The sequence below is a fragment of the Mesoplodon mirus genome (assembly GCF_964341445.2).
Source record: "Mesoplodon mirus genome assembly, chromosome: 3".
Taxonomy (NCBI): domain Eukaryota; kingdom Metazoa; phylum Chordata; class Mammalia; order Artiodactyla; family Ziphiidae; genus Mesoplodon; species Mesoplodon mirus.
Genome location: NC_138978.1, coordinates 150,145,573 through 150,168,277, shown reverse-complemented (window position 1 = coordinate 150,168,277; position 22,705 = coordinate 150,145,573). Strand labels below are relative to the sequence as shown.

The window sequence follows — 22,705 nt, the reverse complement described above, 5'->3', positions numbered from 1 at the left end:
GTTTAAAAAAAACAAAAGTGGTATGACCAAGGAAAAAAGGAAGTAAACTGAAGTGTGTTTTTTTGATGGTAAAACCAAAGAACTCTGCAGTTAATTCAGCTTAGCCCTTCTTCCTACCGTACAAGGAGAGCCCTGGTGCGGAAATGACTGCCACAAGCTGAGCAGGGACCACAGCAGGGGTTCTGAACCTTTCTGGCATCGCATGATCCTGCTGGGAATTTGACAAAAGCAGGGTAACCGCTTTTTAGGAAAATGATCATACAAAATCTTGCACACTCTTTCGGAGAAGTTCGTGGACCCTCTGAAGATCAACTGATAGACCTCTTCCATGAGCCCCAGGTGAAGAAGTCTGAGGCTAAAGAAAGCATTTGTTGGCTAAGACTTCACTGTAGCAAAGCCATAATCTTGCAGCCACATCACAATTTATGGCTGTTAGTGGCAGTTGCCAATGTTGGGGAAAAACCATTGTTGTATAGAGTTCCATGTTCTAATGTGCTTTCACTGTTTCTTATTCCTGTATAGCCTAAACTTTACTATAACTTAGGGCCAACCCTTCCTTCTTTTGCCTTGATTGATGACAAATATAAATACCTATATAAATAGCCCTTTAAAGATGTGAAGGAATGATTTGGGGCTAGGAGGTTAATTAGTAGTAGTAAGGTAGTAAGAATAGCAAGAGGCTGTTGAATATTTGGTAGAGGGACTTTAAAAATGGGAAGGGCCCACCTGCCTGAACTCTGTTTGGGCTATTCAGCCTTGAAATCAGAGGATGAACTAAAATGACTGAAACCACATGAATGGAAAAGGCACTCCACAATGGCCTTGAGTGTCCATTTAAAATGGCTTCTGATCTGAAAACTTTGTACAACATTTTAGCTAAGTGGAGGAAACAAGAGGGAAATCAAATTTAGATTAGAATAAAAATTTATTTTGGTAAAGAATTATATATTTTTTTTAATTTGCAAAAGCAGAAAATACTCATATAAATTACCAGCCCACAGCTTGGATTTCCTCTGGACCAACCACATGAAACAAGAGTCTGTCACTTCTTCTTGCCAGGTTTGGGGGCCTTTTCCAGGCCCTGGATGTGTTTTCGAGGAAGCCGATAGTCTTCTACAATCCAAAAGGCAGAAACTCCTCAGTGAGGCATGTGTATGCTCTCCTCCCCGCAACTCCTTCCCCTTTGTCTACAATGACCCTCCTTGGCCCCGACCTCCAAGGTCCCCAATCTGCACAGCTACCTCCTGGCCCTCTTGCCCCACTGTGTGCTCATTCCTGCTGTCAACTCTCAGTTCAGACCATTTCCATCATATGACCTGCTCTTCTACACCCAGCTCAAACTCAACTCCAATGGGAATGGACCATTTATCCTTACACCTCGAGGATGAAGTGTGTATTTCAGCAATTTTCACATTGATAGCTACCTTCTAGGTGTACTCCAGGCATTTATAATTTTCTCACAAGAGAGAATGTGTGTGTCTGAGTTCAGTCATGTGTTTATCTTTTTTTCCTCTGTATTTCATATGGGGTTTTTCACTTAAAGGGGCTCAACTGTAAAAGTTAACTGCTGGGTACTGCCTTAGACCATAAAATAAATTTGCTTATTGAGCAGTTACTATGGGCCAGACCCTGGGCATGAAAAAAGGATGAAAAAGGTCAGGTCTCTGATTCAAGAAGTTCAGTCTAACAGGGAGTTCAGACAACAGAATAAATTAGCCAAGTTGTAGACACTAACCAGAAATACAAACACAACTGGAAAGTACTATGTTAGCAGTTTTTTAAATGTCAATTTAAGGAAACAGAAAAAAAAAAAAAAGGGACATGTTCTAAGACAGGCTTCCTGTGACCCCTGAGCTGGGCCAGTGAGGCAGGCTTTAGGTCAGGCTGTGAGAGGCCACACAAGGTGAGGGGACAACACAGAGGAAAGCACCCAGGGGTGAATGTGCAGGTGCACACGGGGAATGGCAAAGGAGACCAGCACGGCTGAAGCCTGGCGTGGGGATCAGGGACCTGCCAGAGAACCCGGATGGAAGATGGGGTTGGGCTGGGAGGGTCTTGTTTATTGAGCTTAAGAGTTTATTCTGAAGGCATTGAAGAGATATAAAAAGTTTTTCAGAGAGGAGTGATGTGATCACATTGTTTTAGGAAGCTGACTCCGGCAGCTGGAATTGAGGACTGACTGGAGGCTGGGTGACTCAGGGTTGGTAGAAGGAACCTAGGCTCAGGAGTCAAGCAAATCAAAGTTCAGAGCCCAGCTGCAGCACTGAACAGCTGAATATCTCAGCGCAATGTACTGAAACTTAGTTTCCTCATCTGCAAAACAGAAACAGTTCTGCAGCATCATGATTCAGAGAGACCAAGCCTGCAAAAAGCCCAGCAAAGTGCCTAGCAAAGTTTGGGTGCTCAACAAATGTCTTACAAAAAAAGGAAAACCAGGAAGAAAACTACTCTACTAGCATGGTGGAGGAAACAATGAATTTGGGGGCTAAAGGATCTAGTTCAAACATTAGTTCCACCTCTCTCTGGCTGCTAAAAGCTACATATATGGTAAACTCACTAGGGTGAGTTTAGTTGGTAGGAAGATATTTGCCAAGTTAGACCAGTGTGTCTACTTCTTAAGAGGGGATGCTCACCAAGCAACAGCCGGCCGAGGTGGTGGATCTGATTTCCCTGGATCTGAACCTGCAGGATGTCCTTGGTCCCAGGGGCAGGAGTGACAGTAGTGCTGGCCTGGCATCGCTGCTGGAGGATGGCAGCCACTGAGCATGGGTCCAGACCATAGGCCTCCAAGTTCCGGACCACAGTCACCTGTGGGGGGCAGAAAACTGATGGTGGGTACAGACCACATGCCCTCCCCTCCAGAAACCTTCCAGGGCCTCAGAAGCCTCCTCACCCACTATGATCACCGTCGCTACAACCATGGTACCTTCATCCAAATAATTCATTTTCGTGTTTCTAACTTGATTTTTTCTTTCTACCCCAGCCAATACAGGCACACCTCAGAGGCATTGTGGGTTCGGTTCCAGACCCACCATGATAAAGCAAGTATCACAGTAAAATGAGTCACATGAATTTTTGGTTTCCCAGTGCATATAAAAGTTACGTTCTCATGAAAATCAAAACCACAGTGAGGTACCACCTCACACTGTTCAGAATGGTCATCATTAAAGTCTACAAATAATAAATGTTGGAGAGGGTGTGGAGAAAAGGGAACCCTCTTACACTCTGGGTGGGAATGTAAATTGGTACAGCTGCTAGGGAGAACAGTATGGAGGTTCCTCAAAAAACTAAAAATAGGGCTTCCCTGGTGGCGCAGTGGTTGAGAGTCCGCCTGCCGATGCAGGGGACACGGGTTCGTGCCCCGGTCCGGGAAGATCCCACATGCCGCGGAGCGGCTGGGCCCGTGAGCCATGGCCGCTGAGCCTGCGCGTCCGGAGCCTGTGCTCCGCAACGGGAGAGGCCACAACAGTGAGAGGCCTGGGTACAGCAAAAAAAAAAAAAAAAAAAAAAAAAAAAAAAAAAACTAAAAATAGAACTACCATTGATCTAGCAATCCCACTCCTGGGCATATACCCAGGCAAAACTATAACTCAAGAAGATACATGTACCCCTATGCTCATAGAATCACTATTTACAATAGCCAAGACATGGAAACAACCTATCTATCATTCTATTTACAGATGAATGGATAAAGAAGAGGTGGTATATATATATGCAATGGAATATTACTCAGCCATAAGAAAGAATTAAATAATGCCATTTGCAGCAACATGGACGGACCTAGAGATTATCACATTAAGAGAAGTAAGTCAGGGCCTCCCTGGTGGCGCAGTGGTTGAGAGTCCGCCTGCCGATGCAGGGGATACGGGTTCGTGCCCCGGTCTGGGAGGATCCCATATGCTGCGGAGCGGCTGGGCCCGTGAGCCATGGCCGCTGGGCCTGCGCATCCGGAGCCTGTGCTCCGCAACGGGAGAGGCCACAGCAGTGAGAGGCCCGCATACCGCAAAAAAAAAAAAAAAAAAAAAAAAAAAAAAAAGAGAAGTAAGTCAGAGAAAGACAAATACCATATGATATCACTTATATATGAAATCTAAAATACAACACAAATGAACTTATCTATGAAACAGAAACAGACTCACAGACATAGAGAACAGGATTAGGAGTTTGGGACTAGCAGATGCAAACTAGTAAGTACAGGATGGATAAATAACAAGGTCCTAGTGTATAGCACAGGGAACTATATTCAATATCCTGTGATAAACCACATGGAAAATAATACGAAAAAGAATATATATATGTATAACTGAATCACTTTGCTATACAGCAGAAATTAACACAACATTGTAAATCAACTATACTTCAATGAAATATTTTTAAAAGTTATGTTCTCACTATACTGTTAAGTTTGCAATAATATTATGTCTTAAAAAACAAAGTATATACCTTAATTAAAAAATACCTTATTACTAAAAAGTGCTACCCATCACCTGAGCCTTCAAGGAGTTGTAACCTTTTTCACAATAGTAACATCAAAGATCACTGATCATCCATCACCATAACAAATTTAATAATGAAAAAATTCATATACTTTTTTAAAAGTTTTTTTTTATGGAGAATTTAAAACATAAATAAAAGTAGAATAGTACGATGAGCTCCCATGTACCCATCACGAATTTTAACAACTATCAACTCATGACCAACCTTGATTCATCTACATCCCCACCCACCCCCATTCCTGTGTTAACTTTAAAGCAAATCCCCCTAGACATCAGATCTCGTCTGCAAATATTTCAGTATGTATCGCCAAAAGACAAGGGCTCTTTTTAACATAAAGACAAAACCATCATCACACATAATTACACATTCAAGAAATGGTGGCTATTGCTAATTATTAAGGTTATCATTGTTTGGTTCTCATTTATTGAATGTTTACATGCCAAGTACTATTCTAAGTGCTTCGCCTACATATATTCCTTCATTTGATCCTCACAGTGCCTTATGAGGTAGGTATTATCCCCATTCCTCATATAAGGAAACTCAAGCAAAACGACATTAAGTAACTTGCTCAAAGTCAAGCAGCAAGGCAAAGGCCACACTGGAACCCAGGTCTCTAATCTCAAAGCCCACGTTCATAACCACACACTACTAGAAAGTTCTTTATTTTGAACCCAAGTCTGGCTTCTTGGGATTTCTACCCAATAATCTTATTTCTGTCTTCTCAAGGCATACAAAATAAGTGCACTCCTTTTCCCAAGTACAGCTTTTCACATATTTGAGGACAGATGTAATTTGTTCCCTACGACTTTGTGTTGCCAAGCTAAACACGCTCAGTTCCTTCAGCGATTCTTTTTTTCTTCCCTTTCTTTTTTTTTTTCTTTTGGCTGCATTGCGTCTCCGTTAGTGCGTGCGGGCTTTCTCTAGTTGCAGCGAGCAGGGTCTACTCTTCATTGTGGTGCACGGGCTTCTCATTGCGGTGGCTTCTCTTGTTGCGGAACACAGGCTGTAGTCACGCAGGCTTCAGTAGTTGCGGCACGTGGGCTCAGTAGTTGCGGCACGTGGGCTCTAGAGCGCAGGCTCAGTAGTTGTGGCGCATGGGCTTAGTTGCTCTGCAGCACGTGGGATCTTCCCAGGCCAGGGATCGAACCCATGTCCCCTGCATTGGCAGGCAGATTCTTAACCACTGCACCACCAGGGAAGTACCTCCTTCAGCGATTCTTTAGTAGTTATTTTCACTGAGCAAGGCCCAAGAGGTAACAGAATGAGTAAGAGCTGAAAGCCCATACCATAGTTCTAAGGAAAAAATAAATATAAGATCTTGTTTACTTTTAGAACCAGGCTCTAGCAAGTTTCCTAGCACAAAATCCTAGAGAGCAGTGAGGGAGGGGGTCAGCTTTACCTGTTTTACATAGGGCCTGGCCCAGTCACACAAACATGGGTGTTTCCTAAACAATCTTTGAGGCGTTTAAGGCCAATCTAAAAACCTCCAATCACATTAGAGAGACTAGAACTTAGCAGGCACATTAAATCACCATCTTCAAACGTTGTGTCTTTTAAAAATTACCTTTTTGTTAGAAGCTCTCTGTGCTAGGGTGATTTCAATTGGGCAGATTTTGCCTTTCTTCACAATGGGCTCCTGTCCCGGAAAGGTCACTTGATAGGCAGGCTGCAGTTTTTCCAAACATCTGAAACGGGAGTTAATGAGTTGGTGACTAATAAAGCCAGCAGAAACCATTTCCTCATATCCCATTCCCAGCAGACAGCTAGATGGAAGCTGATCTTACAGGTGGTGGTTCACCTCTGCCTGCACAGTAGAATCATTCAAATCAGCTAGGGAGCTAAACCCCAGACCAATTAAGTCAGAAACTCTGATCAGGAAGATTCATTTTTTAAGCTCCCCAAAGTGTGGCCACAGTCAAGACCCACCAACTCAGGGAAGGGAACGTCTGAGACTCGAGCCCCTAGAAACTGTCCACTTGCCTGGCCTCTTCTGAAAACCTGCCCAGGTGGGCTTGTGGAGTTTACTATCTCAAGAGTCTCCCTTACCCAGCACAATAAAGTGCTGCTTCACATTTCTGACATGCTGCGGTCATGCATCATTTATAGACACCTTTACCACAAGGAATTTCTACCTTCTGTCTAACCAGATTTTCTTTTGCTAGCATATATATTGAGATTGACAAACTTTTTCTAGTAAAGGCCAGGTGGTAAGTATTTTAGGCTTTCAAGGGCCATATGGTCTCTGTTGAAATTACTCAACTCTGCCATTTAGCAGGAAAGCAGCACAGATAATATGTAAACAACTTGGTGTGGCTGCGTGCCAATAAAACCTTATTTACAAAAACAGGTAGCAGGCCAGATTTGGCCCACAGGCTATAGTTTGCTAACTCCTTATAGAAGTTATTTTCAGTTTTGGGTCTACGGAAAAGAAAGAGTATAAGAATCCTTCCTTTGAAAAGACTTTAAGACAATCCCCACCCGCCACCCACACCTTCTTTTTTTGAAGCTCTTCTTTCTAATTAATGTTCTTCTTCTCTCTCCTTCTCAAGTTCTTCTATACTGTGTTGGCTCAAATCGCTCCAAAGACCCTCCACATCAGAATTACCCAAGCCTGTGTTTATGCAGACCGACATGGTGTGAATTATGGAAAGAAAGTCAGAGATGATGAGAGGGACAATTCTGAAGTCCAATGTGATAGACATTAAGGGGAGGGGATGGAAACATTGGGGAGGGGCTGCCAATCCCCACTACCTGTTCAGGAGACTGTCCCATGGAAGCTTCATGACTGTGTGCTGTTCACCTTTCTCTAAGATGCAGTCACATAGGATGGGATCCAATTTCACAAGACTAAAGGGAAAGAAAAGGCAATAAAGAACTCCTAGCCCCGCCCCTTCTGATCCCAGGGTCCACTCAGGATTCATGTGTTATGTGTTGTTTAAAGTCGTTCAGGATTATTAGAACCAATTAGGGGTTCACAGTCCATGAAGCAACGTACCCTCTGGATGGGAGGTACACGTCTGCTTTCCTAGAACAAAGGAGAAACAGGCAGTGGAGGGGAAAGTGGGATGGGAAAAAAATCCGAAGACCGGGATCCTGGCTCACTTCTGCTACTAAGTAACCATGATTAAACCAGTAGTTCCCAACTTTTTGATCATGAGGGTATCTTTTGAAATTAAAAAAAAAATTAGTGAAACACTCTTCATTTAGTAGTGTACCTTCTATATCCACTTACTAAGAAAATAGAGAATACCAAAAAGCTAAGATGACTTTGGTAAAATTTTTTAAAGTTTAGACATTTTGTTCCTCACAAGAGCAAGTGCATTTGAAAATCAACAGTAGATACATATGAGATGATGCTTATTCAGGCTACAGTCAATGTTGACAGCATATCTGGATCTGACTACCTTAGATCACAGCTCTAAGTGTCCGCAGCCTATGGTTTAGAAACCACTGGCCTTGGTTACTTCTAGCAGTCTGTGATCTCCTGCACCCCTCCCTCCCAGCCACCCTCTACGTGTTCTGAAGATGAACACTGAAGAACATGGGGCGAGCTCCCCTCCCCATCCACTCACTTTTTGTTGTCTGCATCAACCAGGTCATTTTTCTTGGCGTAGTTGATGACGATTGTTCGGACCTCACTGCCCTCGAGGATGCTCCCCTTCCTAGGTGAGAAGTGACAGGGGGGCGTTATTCACGCTATGCTGGGAGACAAACTGTAAATACCAAGATTCACTTCCTGCTCAGCAGGGTGCTGTCCTCAGCTTCTCGACCTCTGGGTTCTTCCCTTTTCCTGCCTGGGGCCAGCAGGGCCGTGTGAAGAATAATTACAGGTAGAAAAGGGAGAGACCTACTCTCTCATTCACTTAGTCCAGAGACCCTTCCCAGGGGAAGGAGGCTTGAAGCTGGATCTGGGAGAAAGGGAGGAGAGGGCAGAGCAGGTTTTGCCGGTCACAGAAGAACACTACTCAGGCTGAAAGGATTATAGGCCAGAACACCAAGCAGGCAGAGAAGGGCTGCTCTCCAAAAACTCACTTGTGGCCAGACTCCTGGAAGAGCAGGGTCATGCTGGCTGGGACACAGTAGAGGGATTTTATATCTGGAGGGTGATAGGGCTGTTCCCTGCTACCCTCCTGGATTGTCTGGGAGGTCGGGGAGGGCTCGGGTATGACGAAAGATGTGATCCTAAAACCCAGCAGAAGGAAAGAAAAAACACATTTTATACTAGCATCTCGGCGATTCCCGGCCCGTGGCCCAGGTGCCCTGGGGCCAGCTGAGCTGCGGTGACCAGGCCCCCTGCACTCACCTCGGGTGCTTCCAGTCCACAGCCACAATGCTCTCCACCCCTTTGCTCAGCTCCTGCACCTGTATAATCTGCTCCTGCTGCATGTGCTGCAGGAACTTAGAGAGCTAAGGGAGAGAGGGCCAGTGGTAGGGGACCTCATCGACTCTGCACACACACTGAGCACCTGAGACATGCCAGACACCGAGCTAGGCAGGTTCCGGGGAGGGATGTGGGACAGTCCCTGTCCTCATTCAGTTAGGAAAGTGAAGGGCCCCTACCGGTGAAGCCTTTCAGAACTTGGATCAGATATAAAGGGGTGGGAAGGAGAGAGGGGAGTGGGTGCCCACCCAACTGCCTCAGCCCAGGGAGAGTTTCCTTCCGCCCCCTATACCTGGAACCAAAAAGCTTAATTCTAGCCTCAGCCCTGCAGATAGGGCTTCCCCACGTCCACCAGCTCATGCCACGTGTGCCCCTACACAGCTCCCTGTGTGGGTATGCAGAGAAGGGACCCGCTTACCTTTTTGTAGCTTGACTTCTTGATGTCCAGTTGTCGTCCTTCGGGGCTGATGGCAGATGGAAAAGGCAAGTTAAGCTAACAAAGCAGTAGTGGTACGGCCTGCCTGACACTGAGAGAAGGATATTTTCCTCAGCCTTCCTCCTGTATGTTCAGAAAGAGGCCGCTGTTCCAGAGCTCTCTGCCCATCGGCAGCATCAGAGAGAGATGCAGACTTTAGCTGCTCCAGATCCTTGCTGTCCAGTAGGCCTTTCTGTAAAGATGGAATGTTCTCTGCTATCAACGTGGTAGCCACTAGACAAACGTGGCTATTAAGCACTTGAAACGTGACTAATGTGACTAAGGAACTGAATTTTAAATTTTATTTAATTTTAGTTAATTTAAATTTAAATAGCCACACATGGCTTGTGGCTACTGTACCAGATACAGCTTTAGATTCCTTTCAAACTAGACAACCTTCTGTGGCCTCAGAAGTTTCACCGCCAGGTGAGGCTCTGCAACACCAAGCTCACTGTGGCAGCAAGGCAAACCACACCCTGCAGGCCAAATCTGGCAATGCCCATTCATCTACTGTCTATGGTTGCTTTACTGCCACAATGGCAGACTTGCACAGTTGCAATAGAGACTGTAGGGCCTGCAAAGCCTAAAATAATTACTATCTGACTCTTTATAGACTGTTGGCTTTGGGGGAAAGAACCCTAATGAAAGCTGTAATCATTCTATCTCCCCAGAATGTACATCTTCTCTCAAAATGTGACAAGCAAAAGCAGTGGGATTCATAGGGATCCCTTCTAGAACCCACCTCAGGTTAAGAACCTCTACCCGTTTCCCAGTTACTTGCAACCCAGAAAGGTCAGTACAAATTACCAAGTATCCTGCCGCGCACTCCAGACCCCACATGGGTATAGAATGCCTTAAAGAAGCTCACATGTAGAGGAAGAGAACTACATTAAAACCCCTTGTTTAAAAAACAGAGCAAAATTCTCAAAAAGAAAGAAGTTCAGACTTGAGGTGAAAATCAATAAGCAACTCTCCTGACATGATAATATTTACTGGGTGCTTATTAAATGTCAGGTTATTCGATCTTGACAGCAATCTTACAAGTGTTAGAAATCAGGGCTCAGAGAAGCCTGGTAATGGGCTCAAATACACCTTTGCTCCAACACCCTGGGGAGCTGGCTTTTGAGCCCAGATGGCTCAGTCTTCAAAGTCCAGGTTCAACCCACATGTAACACTCCCTCTGCTGGTGGCTGTGTGTGCGGGTCGGGTGGGGGGGTTCACACCGATTCTTCCTGCTGACACAACCTAATCTGGCCCACCTACTCTTCAGAAAGGTGAGGGGACTGAAGCCTCCAGAACAAACAGGCTGCCCCAGGGCCCTTCCGGGGCCGGACATGCTGCCCAATCCGTAAAAGAGCCCAGAATCACCACAGCAGAGGCAGTGATCAAAGCGCCTTGCGAATTTTAACCTTCATTTCCTCGACATCCTTTCACTGGCTAAAACTGAAGTCTTTAAAACTCAGTATTTGCCAGATCAACCCTCCACTTCGCTCTTTCCACATCATGTCCCTAAAACAATTCCCCCATCAGCCTTGTCCCATCCTACCACCAAAGAGCAGGAGACAGACCCACCGCCCGGCCCCCAGCCCACACCATGCCTTCCATACCAGCAGGAGAACATGTGGCTGCCCAGCAGAGTGCTGGTGAGTAAAGGGAGGTCAGCCTTTTTGACGCAGTACTTCAAAGCACGCAAGAAGCATCTCTGCAACAGTTCGTCCATTTGCTCTGCAAGGAGAAGACAAGAACCACATCCTTCCTGAGGGCCGCAGAAGGCCCGCGCAGCACAAGATAAGTCCCCGCACGGTGACATCCGTACCTCACCCCTCAGCTCTGAAGGAGCCCATTCCCAGGCACCAAAGCTCCCAGACTCTCTAGAACACTGAGCCTTTACAGAGGTCTGACCCCACAGAAGGGATCAGGCCACAAAGTCCCACCCAGCCAGGCGCAGATGCTTCTCTGATAGAGAAGTCAGAGACAGAAGAAAACTAAGAGGGCCGTGTAGCTGGGAACAGTCCAAATAGCAGAGGCGATGCGTATCCAGGGAAATGCGACATATGCGCAAGACTCCCAGGTAAGATGGCAAAGGGCTGTGGCACCACCCTCACCAAAACTAAGGCCTTTCCCCGACCCTCCCGGAGCCGTGGCGCCGCTCTGGTCGGAAGCAGAGCCGAGCACTTCAGTCCCTACACTGAGAGGCGAGCGCCCTGCTCCTGCCAGAGCTGTACCTGGAAGGGTCTTGCTGTCCGTGGGCTCTGGGCTCAGGCCCCCGACACTGGGGTCTTCTGTAGCTTCCGACGGGGACTTCTCCCCACACCTCTGCTGAACCTCCCCTTCCTCCTCCTCTCCCTCCAGGGTCAGGCGCCTCATGTCTCCCTGCAAGGTGGTGTCTGCCTGGACAGACCCCTTCTCTTCACTGAGATCTGGGGGATCCAGGGCCAGTGGAGCAATGGATGGTGGAGAGGACTTGTCTCCAGATCGCCTGCAAAAACCTCATGTCAGAAACACTGAGCAGCAGCCACAACACTCTCCAGCCCCGGTCAGGGAGTCAGCAGGGGTCCAGAGAGAGTAAGACCCACAGGCAGGGGTGTCCAGGAGAGGCCAGAGAACCTGGGTGTGCCTCTCAACTCTGTTTCCAATTCTGGGCCCAGAGAAGTCCCATGCCTCAGTTTCCTCATCTTTGAAATGGGGAGAGTAATTCTTGCCTCCTCCTTAACCCAAACAGAAATTCAGGGACAGAGAAAAATTAAAGACAAAATAGTTAAAGTGGAGCTCCCCTTCCAAAGTATTCCCTTCATAGAAATTAAAAATAAAACCATTTTGAATTAAATAACCAAATGAAGATTGCAAACGCATCTGTAGTGCCAGTTTGGTGAAATACAAACCCAAGGTTGAGCGTATGGAACAAATTACAAACACCTGGACTGCTCAAGACTGCTCAAGACTGCTTCTGTGTTAAATCAGAATGCAATCTAAAATAGATAAATGACAAGGACCAACTGTATAGCACAGGGAACTATATTCAATACCTTGTAATAACCTTTAATGGAAAAGAATCTGAGAAAGAACATATATGTATATATCTATATCTAGAATCACTAGATATACTAATGGTCACTAGAATCACTTGGCTGTTCACCTGAAACTAACACAACATTGTACATCAACTATACCTCAACTGAAAAAAAAAATGCAATCCAACCTGCAGAGTAGAGATTACAATGGCTTTATGCCACTAAGCCTTATGAAGACAGGAAAAAAAGGGACGCCACATAGCAAGAGCGGTAAAAACAAAAGCTTTATGTTAACTAAGATTATGCAAGTCAAACAAAGTTTTACTAACAGCCCCAGCAAGGCTTATTAGTGTGGCTACTAGTGAGGCCAGAGCGTATGTTTAGGCTATTCTGATCAGGTAAATACCATAAGTACTTTCAAAGGGTGGGAGAAGGGGAGACTGAGGCAGCCACTGAGAAAACAATTTAGACAACAGGACCTTAACTGCCCAGACTAACAGTCAGAAAACAAGGTGCTGGGAGTACGTGAGTAAGCAGCCCTCAGATGCCTGCTGAAACCCACACTGATGAGGCTGTACCTCCAGCAAACCAGGGCTTGGCCAATACTTGTAAAATAAGTAACTCCAAGACTGACTCAAAACGTAAGGGTAAATCTATACCAACAGGCCACACAACACTTGGCCAGAAGACCAGGTATACTGCTTTCGAGAAAAGCACTACTTACTATTTTGGTTAAATGACACGAAAATAACCAGAAAATAAACTCACATACAGCTCCAGAGAGCACCCGTCACAGTGAGAAAGTGCAAGTTCCGTAATGAGGAGGAGATCCTAAATGTGGAACTTGAACAACAGGAAAGTCATCAGGTTGTCACCCTGGTGCCTGAGGACCTACTCTACTTTGATTTGGATTCAGATGTGAGAATTCCCGAGCACTCATCATGGGGTCAGAAAATGCCTAAATGTACACGGCAGAAAAGGCTAGATCGACCAGTGCCATAAAAATAAAGAATATCACTGTACTGAGAGGCAGAGAAGACAATCCCTAAGGCCTTCTTCCAGCCCTAGGATTCTATAATTCACCTAGAAAATAAAGTTCTCTGTAATTTCTTTTCTAAACAGGCCAAAAAAAAAATCTTTTCTCCACATTTTGCAAGGAAATTAATGTCTAGGGTCAGCAACTTGACTAAGGACACAGCAGGGATCAAAACTCTCGCTTCTCAATCCAGGCCCTGTGCTCCCTCCGCCCACCCAGCTCCCTATAAAACAGAAAAAGCATGGAACCCACCACAAGTGGTCCTGGTAGGTGTGGAGCACAGAAAAGCCCCTTCCCTTCAGACCTGAGGTCAGCATCTCGGCTGTGGACATGGCAGCAACTCCGATGGCAACGGGGGCTCTGAGAAGGAGGAGGTCAGAGATGAGGGTCAAGGAAAGTCTTCCAGGAGGGCACATGTCAGGACCAGGTTTCTACACATGTGTTCAAAGCACCACGGTTGCAAATCTGAAGCATCCACTTGTATCACAGAGCTAAAACTCGGTGCAGTCTCAATCTTATTCAAATTACCTACACATATGACTTTCAAAAATTCCTTGACCAAATATTCCCTTCTGTGTAAGTAACTCCTCTACTGATGTTATCATTCTTATATTCTTATTATGAACCAAACCCAGGCAGGACTCAGAAGGATATTTAAAGTTCCCTTTCTTCAATTTCAAAAAATAAATTATCTCCCCTATCCTAAAAAAGGCATAGCCATCCTATATGGAAATTCAGAAGGGAGGCCATTCATATGCCATAAATTAGGCTGAGGGATGCCAGAGGGAAGAGAGAAGAAAGATACAGTGGTACCAACGAAAGGTTCCTTCTGAGTGGGTTCTTTATAACAGGCCTTGCTCTGTATAACATCTATCTAAGAACTGGATGTGTCCAAAATATCAGAAACAACCACATTTACAATAACTACAAAAAACTTCCAAAGCCCAAATGGGAAATCTCTGTCAGCCCACTGTTACTCAGCAATGCTCACACATTGCCTGTAAGGATCGGTGTCCAGCTGGCTAACAGGAGGGGAATATACAAGCCTGGCAACGTTGCCTGGACCCAAGGGAGACGATTCAAGGGCAGATTTCCCAACACCTGAACTTCAAAAAAACGTTTGCTAATCCGGTGGCTCCACTTCCTGTGCCCATGGGTCAGTTCCTGCCACAGAATCTTTGAATTTGGCTTCTTTCCCAGTTCCTAAAAGACGGGTCTTTGTCTTCCACCCTTGGAATCGTCAATGGCTCAAGAACTTCGGTCTCGAACCTGTCTTGTAGTTTTCGTAAACTCCCTTGTACCCTCACCCCCTTCCATAAACCACCTAGGATTCATTCCCACATACATTCTAAATGCCAAACTCAGAGGCCAAATACACATTTATGTAGTTTTCTCCGATCTTGGATAGAATACTCGGGGGAAAAAAACAATAATTTCACCATTCTTTTCAACTTCAAGTTTTGCTACAGGTAAACAAGGAAGGAAACATTTCTAGGTGCTTGGTTCCCAAAGGTTCAAGGAAAATGGGAGAATATGAGCAACAAAAATAAGATCTTTAAACACTGACCCCTCCCATGCCTACCATGTTTCCCTCTCAAAGAAGCAATGAGTAAAATAATAAGATGTCGTTTTTCATTCAGGATGATACAAATGAAAATGACCCATCATATCCAGTGTCGGTGAGCATGTAAGGAAACAGGCTCCATATACCCTGTAGGTAGGAGGGAAAACTGACACAGCATTTTTATAGGGCAACAGAAAATATGCACGATCTTCAGCCAAACAGTTCTGCTCCCTAGTATCTACTTTAGAAAAATATTGGCACTAGTGTCCCTAGAGGCCTCAGGAAGATCTTGTTTGTGATAGAGACGAAGTAGAGGCAACCACAATGTCTACTAGAAGAGGACTTTTCCCATCACCCCACAGTGGGTAAAAAGATTCAGCTTATCTGTGCTTGCTGACATGGAACATGTCCCCACTACCTGAAGTGAAAAAGTAATAGGGATAAAGTTTGTTCATTTGTATTTTTAAACATACACACCCCAAACCATACATTTTATATGCACGTGTATATATGCATTGAAGAAGGCTGACAAGGACGTGCATCAGAATGATAATGGTTACTTCTAGGAGAAAAGGATTATGGGGTGAGAGGGTTTTGATTTTTCAGAACTGTTCATACCATTACTTCCTAATTTATTTTAAAAAAGAGACACTGTGGCGATGGCTGAACAACCCTGTAAATATACTAAAAAAAATCACTGAATCGTACATTTGAAACAGGTGAATTTTATAGTATAAAAACTATATCTCAATAAATCTATTAAAAATAATTAAAAGATGAGGATGATGATGTGGATGTTCGACAAAAATAATGTTGAAGTCATGCAAGGCAGGAAAGACCAAGAAAATGTCACAGACAGGAGACTAAGAAGACATGACAACTAAATGCAATGTGGTACCCTGGACTGGATTCTTGAACACAAAAAAAGAGAAAAAAGACATCGTGGGAAAACTGGGGAAATATGCATAAAGTCTGTAATAGTGTCAAAAGGACTGAACCAATGTTAATTCCTTAGTGTTGATAACTGTACTGTGGTTATACAAGATGTTATCATTACAGGAAGCTGGGTAAGCAGTATTTCAGGACTCTGTACTATACTTGCAACTCTTCTGTAAATCTAAGAAAAAAATTTTTAACGGAGAAAAAAAACAAATAAATTTAAAAAAAGAAGCAGCAGCAGCAGGAGCAAATACCCTTGGCCCAGATGTATGGACACCCCACAGGCTCACTGCCATTCCCCACTCTCTGATTGCTCAGGAAGAATATGTTTTTTCTTTTAATCCTTTATCCATATGCTGTGAAGTTGTCATTCCCACCCCTCCCAAGTTTTCCCTAAGTTTTTTCCCCACAGGCACAGCTGACTGGCACAGTACCTGTTCCCCACCAAGGCAATGGCACAGAGGTCACCCTTCTGTACCCGAGGCAGACCAGCAGGGGGCACCACTAGCCCTGGCAGCATCAAATCTGCAGGAAACAAAAGCATCGCAACTAACTCCACAGTTTACTGCGTCATTTACTCACTTGCTCAACAAACATACATTTGTTAAGCATCAACTACATTATTCATAGTGAAAATAAAAAGTGGCAAACTGAGGATCAGACCTTTTCCTTCTGGGAGACTAGTGGTCAAACTGAAGCACCAAGCTGAGGGTCCACTTCCATGATCTATCTTATTCTGGTTTCCTAAATTCAGTTTATTAATCTAAAGTATAGCATATGGCAGTTCACAGAGCACTTTCATGTCACTTATCTTATTTAAGCCTTACAGCAGGGTCAGAGAGCTTATGGAAGCAGCCAAGTAAGAGATGCAACAGACATGAGGGAAGAATTCTATTTATCAATCATATGAATGCACAAAATGGGTACATTTATTAAAGTAGTTGGCCTTTACTAAGTAGGTTTCAGCCACTATCCAGAATATAGGAAAATACTCTTACCTGCTCCCCCCACCAGTTTTTCAAGCACCAGGGGCCATGTTGTAAATGTTGCTAGAAGATCAGGATAAGACCACAGGGTGTACACTGTCCAAGAAGAGAGCCAGAAAACACTTACTGCCCAAAAGTCAACCCCCTGGGGAATGGCAAAGCCAAACACTGAGGCCACATTAATCAACATGTAGAAAAGAAACTCAAGTCAAAGCTAGAGAGAAGGTTGTAAGGGGATGCCCAAAGAAGCTGCATTCTTTTTTTTTTATTAGGTTACCCCAAGTTTGTGAAGCGGTTTATATGTTATATGCTATTTACTTGAGAATCCTTGCTTCCTTTAGCCTTAGAGACCTGCATTCTTTACATATTTATACTGAGCTCTTTGCAGTAGTTTCTCTCAATCTATGATCTTGAGAAGTTATCACTTTTACTAGTTGGAAGACACATGAAGTGAGCTACAGCTCTAAGAGTCTGTCTAGTTGCCAAAGTTGGATATTTATGTGTAAGGCTAAAACTAGTCATGAAGTGAACATCTGCTTTTGCCTGTCCAGTATCCCTTTTCCCCTCTCTGGGAACTGAGTGCCCCTTTTCCTGTGGGAAACACATTATATATAGTTTACATCAGGCTGACTCCCTTCTCAAAGAGGCTGCAGTCTTGAAGAAGGCGGAGACTTAAGAAACTTGAGACTTGGAGGCACCTATTGTTCCACCTGGACGGCAGCAGCCAAACATGCCCATAGTGGATAAAAGTAGGGACAGAGCCCCAACGAGGATTCCTTTTATGTCCTCAGAAGCAAGTAATCCGAAACCAGGGCGCCAGCCTGTAAGAAATTCTGAAACTTTCCCATGTTTATTATTTTTATTCTCTCTGTTTCCACAGGGATTAGCAGTAAAACCCTTAGATCAAAAAGGGCTTGTATGTGTACAGCAGCAAAGCAGGGTCGGGGTGGGGGTGGCCTGGGGTAGGAGACTGCACTGCACTGCTGCAGCCAAGCTGGGAGGAAGAAAAGCCCCCAAATGACAAAGTAGGTGTCAGCAGCCATGGAAAAGAGAAAAGGACACTGCCTCTCTGAGATCTGTGACAAAGAAAGCAAGCAAAGTATCCTGAGAGCCAGACAAGAGCCTAAGAAAGAATCCCTGTGAGACATCGCAACCAAAGTCCACCACTAAGACAGCTGGGTATGGAGTTTAACTAACCCAGCTTCTTTCCCATCACAGTATCTTAAGAAAATTCCACTAGTGAAAGTTTTAAGAAGCACTTTTTACATGCCCTGAAACTCCACCCTTTTCACGACCTCGGCTCCAATCCCTACTTAACCCACTAGAAACCAGTGTTTCCTCACCTCAGAATTTCCCTTGGCAACCACCCTCTTTTTTGTGTTAACCCTTTCTTCCCCTCACTTCTATAGCAGTTTCTGATCTTGAAAGACCCAATTCTAGGGACACTAAATCCAAAAAGATTCTTAGGGAGATTTTGCATTTATTTGTTTTAAGGAAGACAGATTAATGGAAGAAACAGATGTTAGGCAAGGACCATAGTAATGGCCATCTCCATCCCATTGCCATACCTGTCGGATATAGATTTTTCTCCAGTTCAAATAGGATGGGGTTACCACCACTCACGTACACAGTCACTGCATCCCCTCTGTGAGCATACAACTTCACAATGTTGAGTTCTTCCTTTCCAGGTACTAACTCAGAGACCTGATCCGTTCCAAGAGTGGGGAAAACAGCTGTCACATCGGCCCGAAGCTTTCTCCTGCAGAGAGCACACATACCTGGTATGTATGCTGCCTGGATGGATTTTAATAAATATTGAGGACTCAAGACTTACTATAAAATCACGAGGCCCAAGAAAAAGACTGGTTGATGATGCCTTATTCTCACTCTTCCAAAACATCCCATTCTCTTTCTCATCCAATGTCTCATCTATTTTCACATGTTCCTGGGGCATGTCTTTCCATTTTACAAAGAGAGGAAAAAACTGAGATCCGGTAAGCGACCCAAGTTAGCCTGCCACTGGAAACTAAGCCCTGCCTTCCTGACTCCACACATAGCTCCTGGACCCACTCCTTTCTCATCTATGCTTGCCAAATCTGTCAACTTATGATTAAACAGCTCTGCTAGGGCACCAAGAATGACAACTATAGAACACTGCCTCCAAAATTCCCAAGGTGACACCTTCATTTGCAAAACTGAACAGATACAGTTCTTACCACATGTGCCTTATCCCCTCTCACCTCACCCTCCACCTGTCTCTCCTGCCAGTGGTAATCACTAGACACTTCTTCTCGTATACTTGTAGTTCTCTGTGCCCCATCTAATCTCTCCCAAGGGACTCAAAGCTCTTGGTAGGGCAGGGACCCCGTTTTCCTTCATTTTGGCATCCTCCACGACACCTTAAACAGACTGCAGTCAATACGCGCTGATTGAATTATACGCTTTCTCGTAAACTCACTAAAATATCCAAAAGACAGCCTGGGAGATAAATCAGGCCTCCTCTCCATCTTCACTCTCAAAACACGTCTAACTCACCCTTGCCCGCCCCCCGGGGTCCCTTCTCCGGCTGTACCCCTCGGCCTCCACCCCAAGTCGGCTGACCCAGCCCAGAAAAGGCTGGGAGCCAGCCGAGCTTGAGAGATGTCTGGGTGCCCTGGTGGGCAGAGCAGGCTCTTCTCTCCCTCACCTGTCCGACCCCTTGATGGCCGTGTTGGACTTGACCCGAAAGGCCTTGGCAAACATGTCTGCTGGAGTGGCCTGGGGAAGAGAAGGAGACCACAGCAGCCAGGGACTGTCAGGAAAGCGCGAGCACCGCAGCTTCCCAACCCGCAGTCCTGGGGGCAGCCATGCTTGGGCCGGCTGGGAAAAGGGCTCGGCTGGAAACCGGGGCCGCGAAGCTTCGCGGCCACCCCTAGTGGCAAGGCTGGGAACTGAAGCATGGGGGGCGGGGCCGGAGAAGGCGGGGCGGATCCTTGCGCGGAGCGGTGCACCCTTTGGCCTCACCCCTTCTGCCGGGCTCTGCGCCTAGGCGAGTGGCTTGAGCGGGCGCGTCTGTAGTATCTCTGGGGCCAACAGCGATTCCGTTCATTTTTACTCCATCAGCGTTCTAGTGTGTTGAGTAGCAGCTCTGCCAGCTCTCATTCCATGCAGTTTAGTTCAGCTGCACAAAATTAATTGAACTCGTGTTTTCATAAACTTGCAGGCCTCTTGAATGGTTTTCTTCAGGGCTTTTGTTTCTTAAGATCTTTACATTTTATTGCACACTTGGGGCCTCAGCTAGAATTCTTTCCGAGATTTTCTCCTTCCTGTTTTTTAATTTACATGAGGTGATAATAACAATAACAGGGAATCCACTTTAGTCCGAGGTTTGACCTCCTGTTAAGAGGAGAAAACTATACAAATGATCTTCAAATCTGTTATTTAAAACTATTTTTTTTTTTTTGCGGTATGCGGGCCTCTCACTGCTGTGGCCTCTCCCGTTGCGGAGCACAGGCTCCGGACGCGCAGGCTCAGCGGCCATGACTCAGGCTCAGTGGCCATAGCTCAGGAGCCCAGCCATTCCGCGGCATGTGGGATCTTCCCGGACCGGGGCGCGAACCTGTGTCCTCTGCATCGGCAAGCAGACGCTCAACCACTGCGCCACCAGGGAAGCCCTGAAACATTTTTGGTTACAAAACCCCACATTTTGGGACCTTTTTAGGTACCTTTTGCATTCAGGCATTATTTGAGGGGATTTTGTTTCCAAAGCAATTTTAAAAACTCAGAGTGCTTATAAAAAAATAATTTTGAGGCATAGTAAAATCAAATTATGGTTTGGCTTCTCCCTAGCAGTTTGATCTTGGGCCAATGGCTTATCCTTTCTGAAACTCTTACATTCTCTGTAAGATGTGGAGGTAATACCTACTTCACTGGGCTTCTGTGAGAAACCACTGAGATAACGCATGTGATATATTGCAGGGTGCTTTGAAATTTTCCCATAAATGGTAGATATTAGTCCAAAACAAACAAACAAAAAACAGTCTCAGGCAGGGGTGAGGGATTGGGTTTCCCTGAAAGGGACTGCTGTGTACCCTGGAAACAAGGATTTAATCACCTGGGGTCCTGGCCCCTACTAAACTTAATTTTGCTAATGAAAATTTCAGAGCAGAGTGTCCATCCACCAAGAAAAAAAAAATCCTGATTGCTTTAATGTGGTGATACAGTCACACAGAGGAGAAGTCCATCTGGGCTATAACAAAGATGAGGCCTTGCACAGTCTCTGTCCACCACCATCTCTGCCCTTAATCTGGGGTCAGCCACAGCTCCATCTCCTCCTGCACTTCTGACCCACCATGCCTTTATTCTGAACCACCCCAGCCATAAAGCCAACGTCAGAGGAGCCCAGAGGAGGAGAGTGCCACAGATCCTTCTCCGCTTGGGCCCCCACCCAGCCACAGTCGGGGGAGTGTGATGCCAGACTCTGTGCTGTTGACCAGGCCTATTGCAGTACAGCCATGGAAGCAGTCTCTGACCAAGGAGCCTAGGAAGGTTACTCAAGGGCATACTAGAAATTTCAAGCTGTGAAAGCTATTGTACACACCATATGTCCTGGCTAAGAAGGCACAGATTAGCAGCCTAAAAATTAATTCATGGTTGACAAGTAGGAGCCAAGACCCAAGGGGATTCTGTACACAGCATCCTGCCTCCCTATTGGCAGAGCAAGATCTCCCTTTCCCCAGGAGGGTGCCATCCCAACTTCTCTGCCTGCATCAGGGGCCTGTGTGCTCCCTGCCGGTGGCCCTGTTGCTAGGCAAGCTGGCTGAACCCTGAGTCCAGCAAGCCTAGATTCTTTAACTTTCCCTTTGTGGCTCCAGTACAGCCCCACAGGGCTACCAACCTGCTGCCCACTCTTGGGTAAGCTGCAAACACAGGCTCTCTTTGATTTATGATTTGTACAAAAGGAAAGGTAGAAGTTAGAGTCCAGAGGGTAGAGCCAAGAACTGTCATTCACAAGACTTCAGCCATAATCAAGGAACTGGCAACACATGCCTTGATGCATTTCGTATTAGCTATAATCAGTGACTCCATTTTTCTCCCCGTTGAGGAGTGTCTACAATGGTTACAGGTGGTTATAATATGCCTGTCCCAACATTGTATGTCAAATTTGTTTGGGGCAGAAAGCTTGTGTCTTTTGTTCACAGATCTTTAGGTCAAGAACTGTACTCAAGCAGCTATACTCAAGGAAATACACCTGAGGCTCATTATCCACAGCTGGACCTGATTTAGATGATGCGATCCTTCATTTTGAACAGATAAAGGAGTGAAATTTGAGGGGACCTGGGGAAGAAGTTAATATGTTTTGCAATTAAGAGGCACATGCGTCATTGAAGGTCAGAGGGTAGATGCTGGTAGCCAGACTCCAAGAGGGCTCTCAGTGGTCTTCATGTGCTTATGTGGTCCCCTCCCACATGAGACCAGGGCTGACTTCTGTGACCATTAGCATATGGCCAAAGTGATATTGTGTGACTCCTTATGGCTAAGTCATTGCCATTTCTACCTTGGTCTCCTAGATTTCTTGCTCTGGGGGAAACCCCCCACCATCTTGAAAGGACACTCAGGAAGCCCTGTCAAAAGGTCCGTGTGGAGAGGAACCCATCTCCTTGCACCAACTTGCCAGCCATGTGATTGAGCCACCTTGGAAGCACAGCCTCCAGCCCTGGGCAAGTCGTCCCATCCCACATGCTTTCAAGCCTTCCAGCTGAGGCCCCAGCCATCAGGGATCAGAGACTAGCCAGTCCACTATGCCCTGTCTCAAGTCCTGATCCACAGAAGTCATG

The 22,705-nt window shown here is 45.5% G+C and overlaps 1 protein-coding gene across 3 annotated transcripts; it reads right to left on the bottom strand.

The window, feature by feature from the left end:
• Positions 1–906: 906 nt before the first annotated feature.
• On the bottom strand, positions 907–19,715 carry LOC309800704 (eukaryotic translation initiation factor 2D). 3 transcript variants are annotated; one of them, XM_082615013.1, is made up of 16 exons: positions 19,576–19,715; positions 18,458–18,648; positions 16,902–16,985; positions 16,338–16,428; positions 13,653–13,760; positions 13,133–13,207; positions 11,579–11,832; positions 10,961–11,078; positions 9,297–9,342; positions 8,801–8,904; positions 8,530–8,679; positions 8,070–8,159; positions 7,249–7,344; positions 6,062–6,182; positions 2,634–2,808; positions 907–1,113 (listed from the first exon to the last, which is right to left on the bottom strand). In XM_082615013.1, exons 1-16 carry the CDS (start codon positions 19,629–19,631, stop codon positions 1,043–1,045), a joined length of 1,830 nt encoding a protein of 609 aa, XP_082471139.1. In that variant the 5' UTR covers positions 19,632–19,715; the 3' UTR covers positions 907–1,042. The 3 variants fall into 3 exon arrangements, with proteins under 3 accessions (XP_082471139.1, XP_082471140.1, XP_082471141.1); XM_082615014.1 differs by lacking the exon at positions 13,133–13,207 and having other exon boundaries at positions 19,576–19,714; XM_082615015.1 differs by lacking the exons at positions 13,133–13,207; positions 13,653–13,760 and having other exon boundaries at positions 19,576–19,714.
• Positions 19,716–22,705: the final 2,990 nt, after the last annotated feature.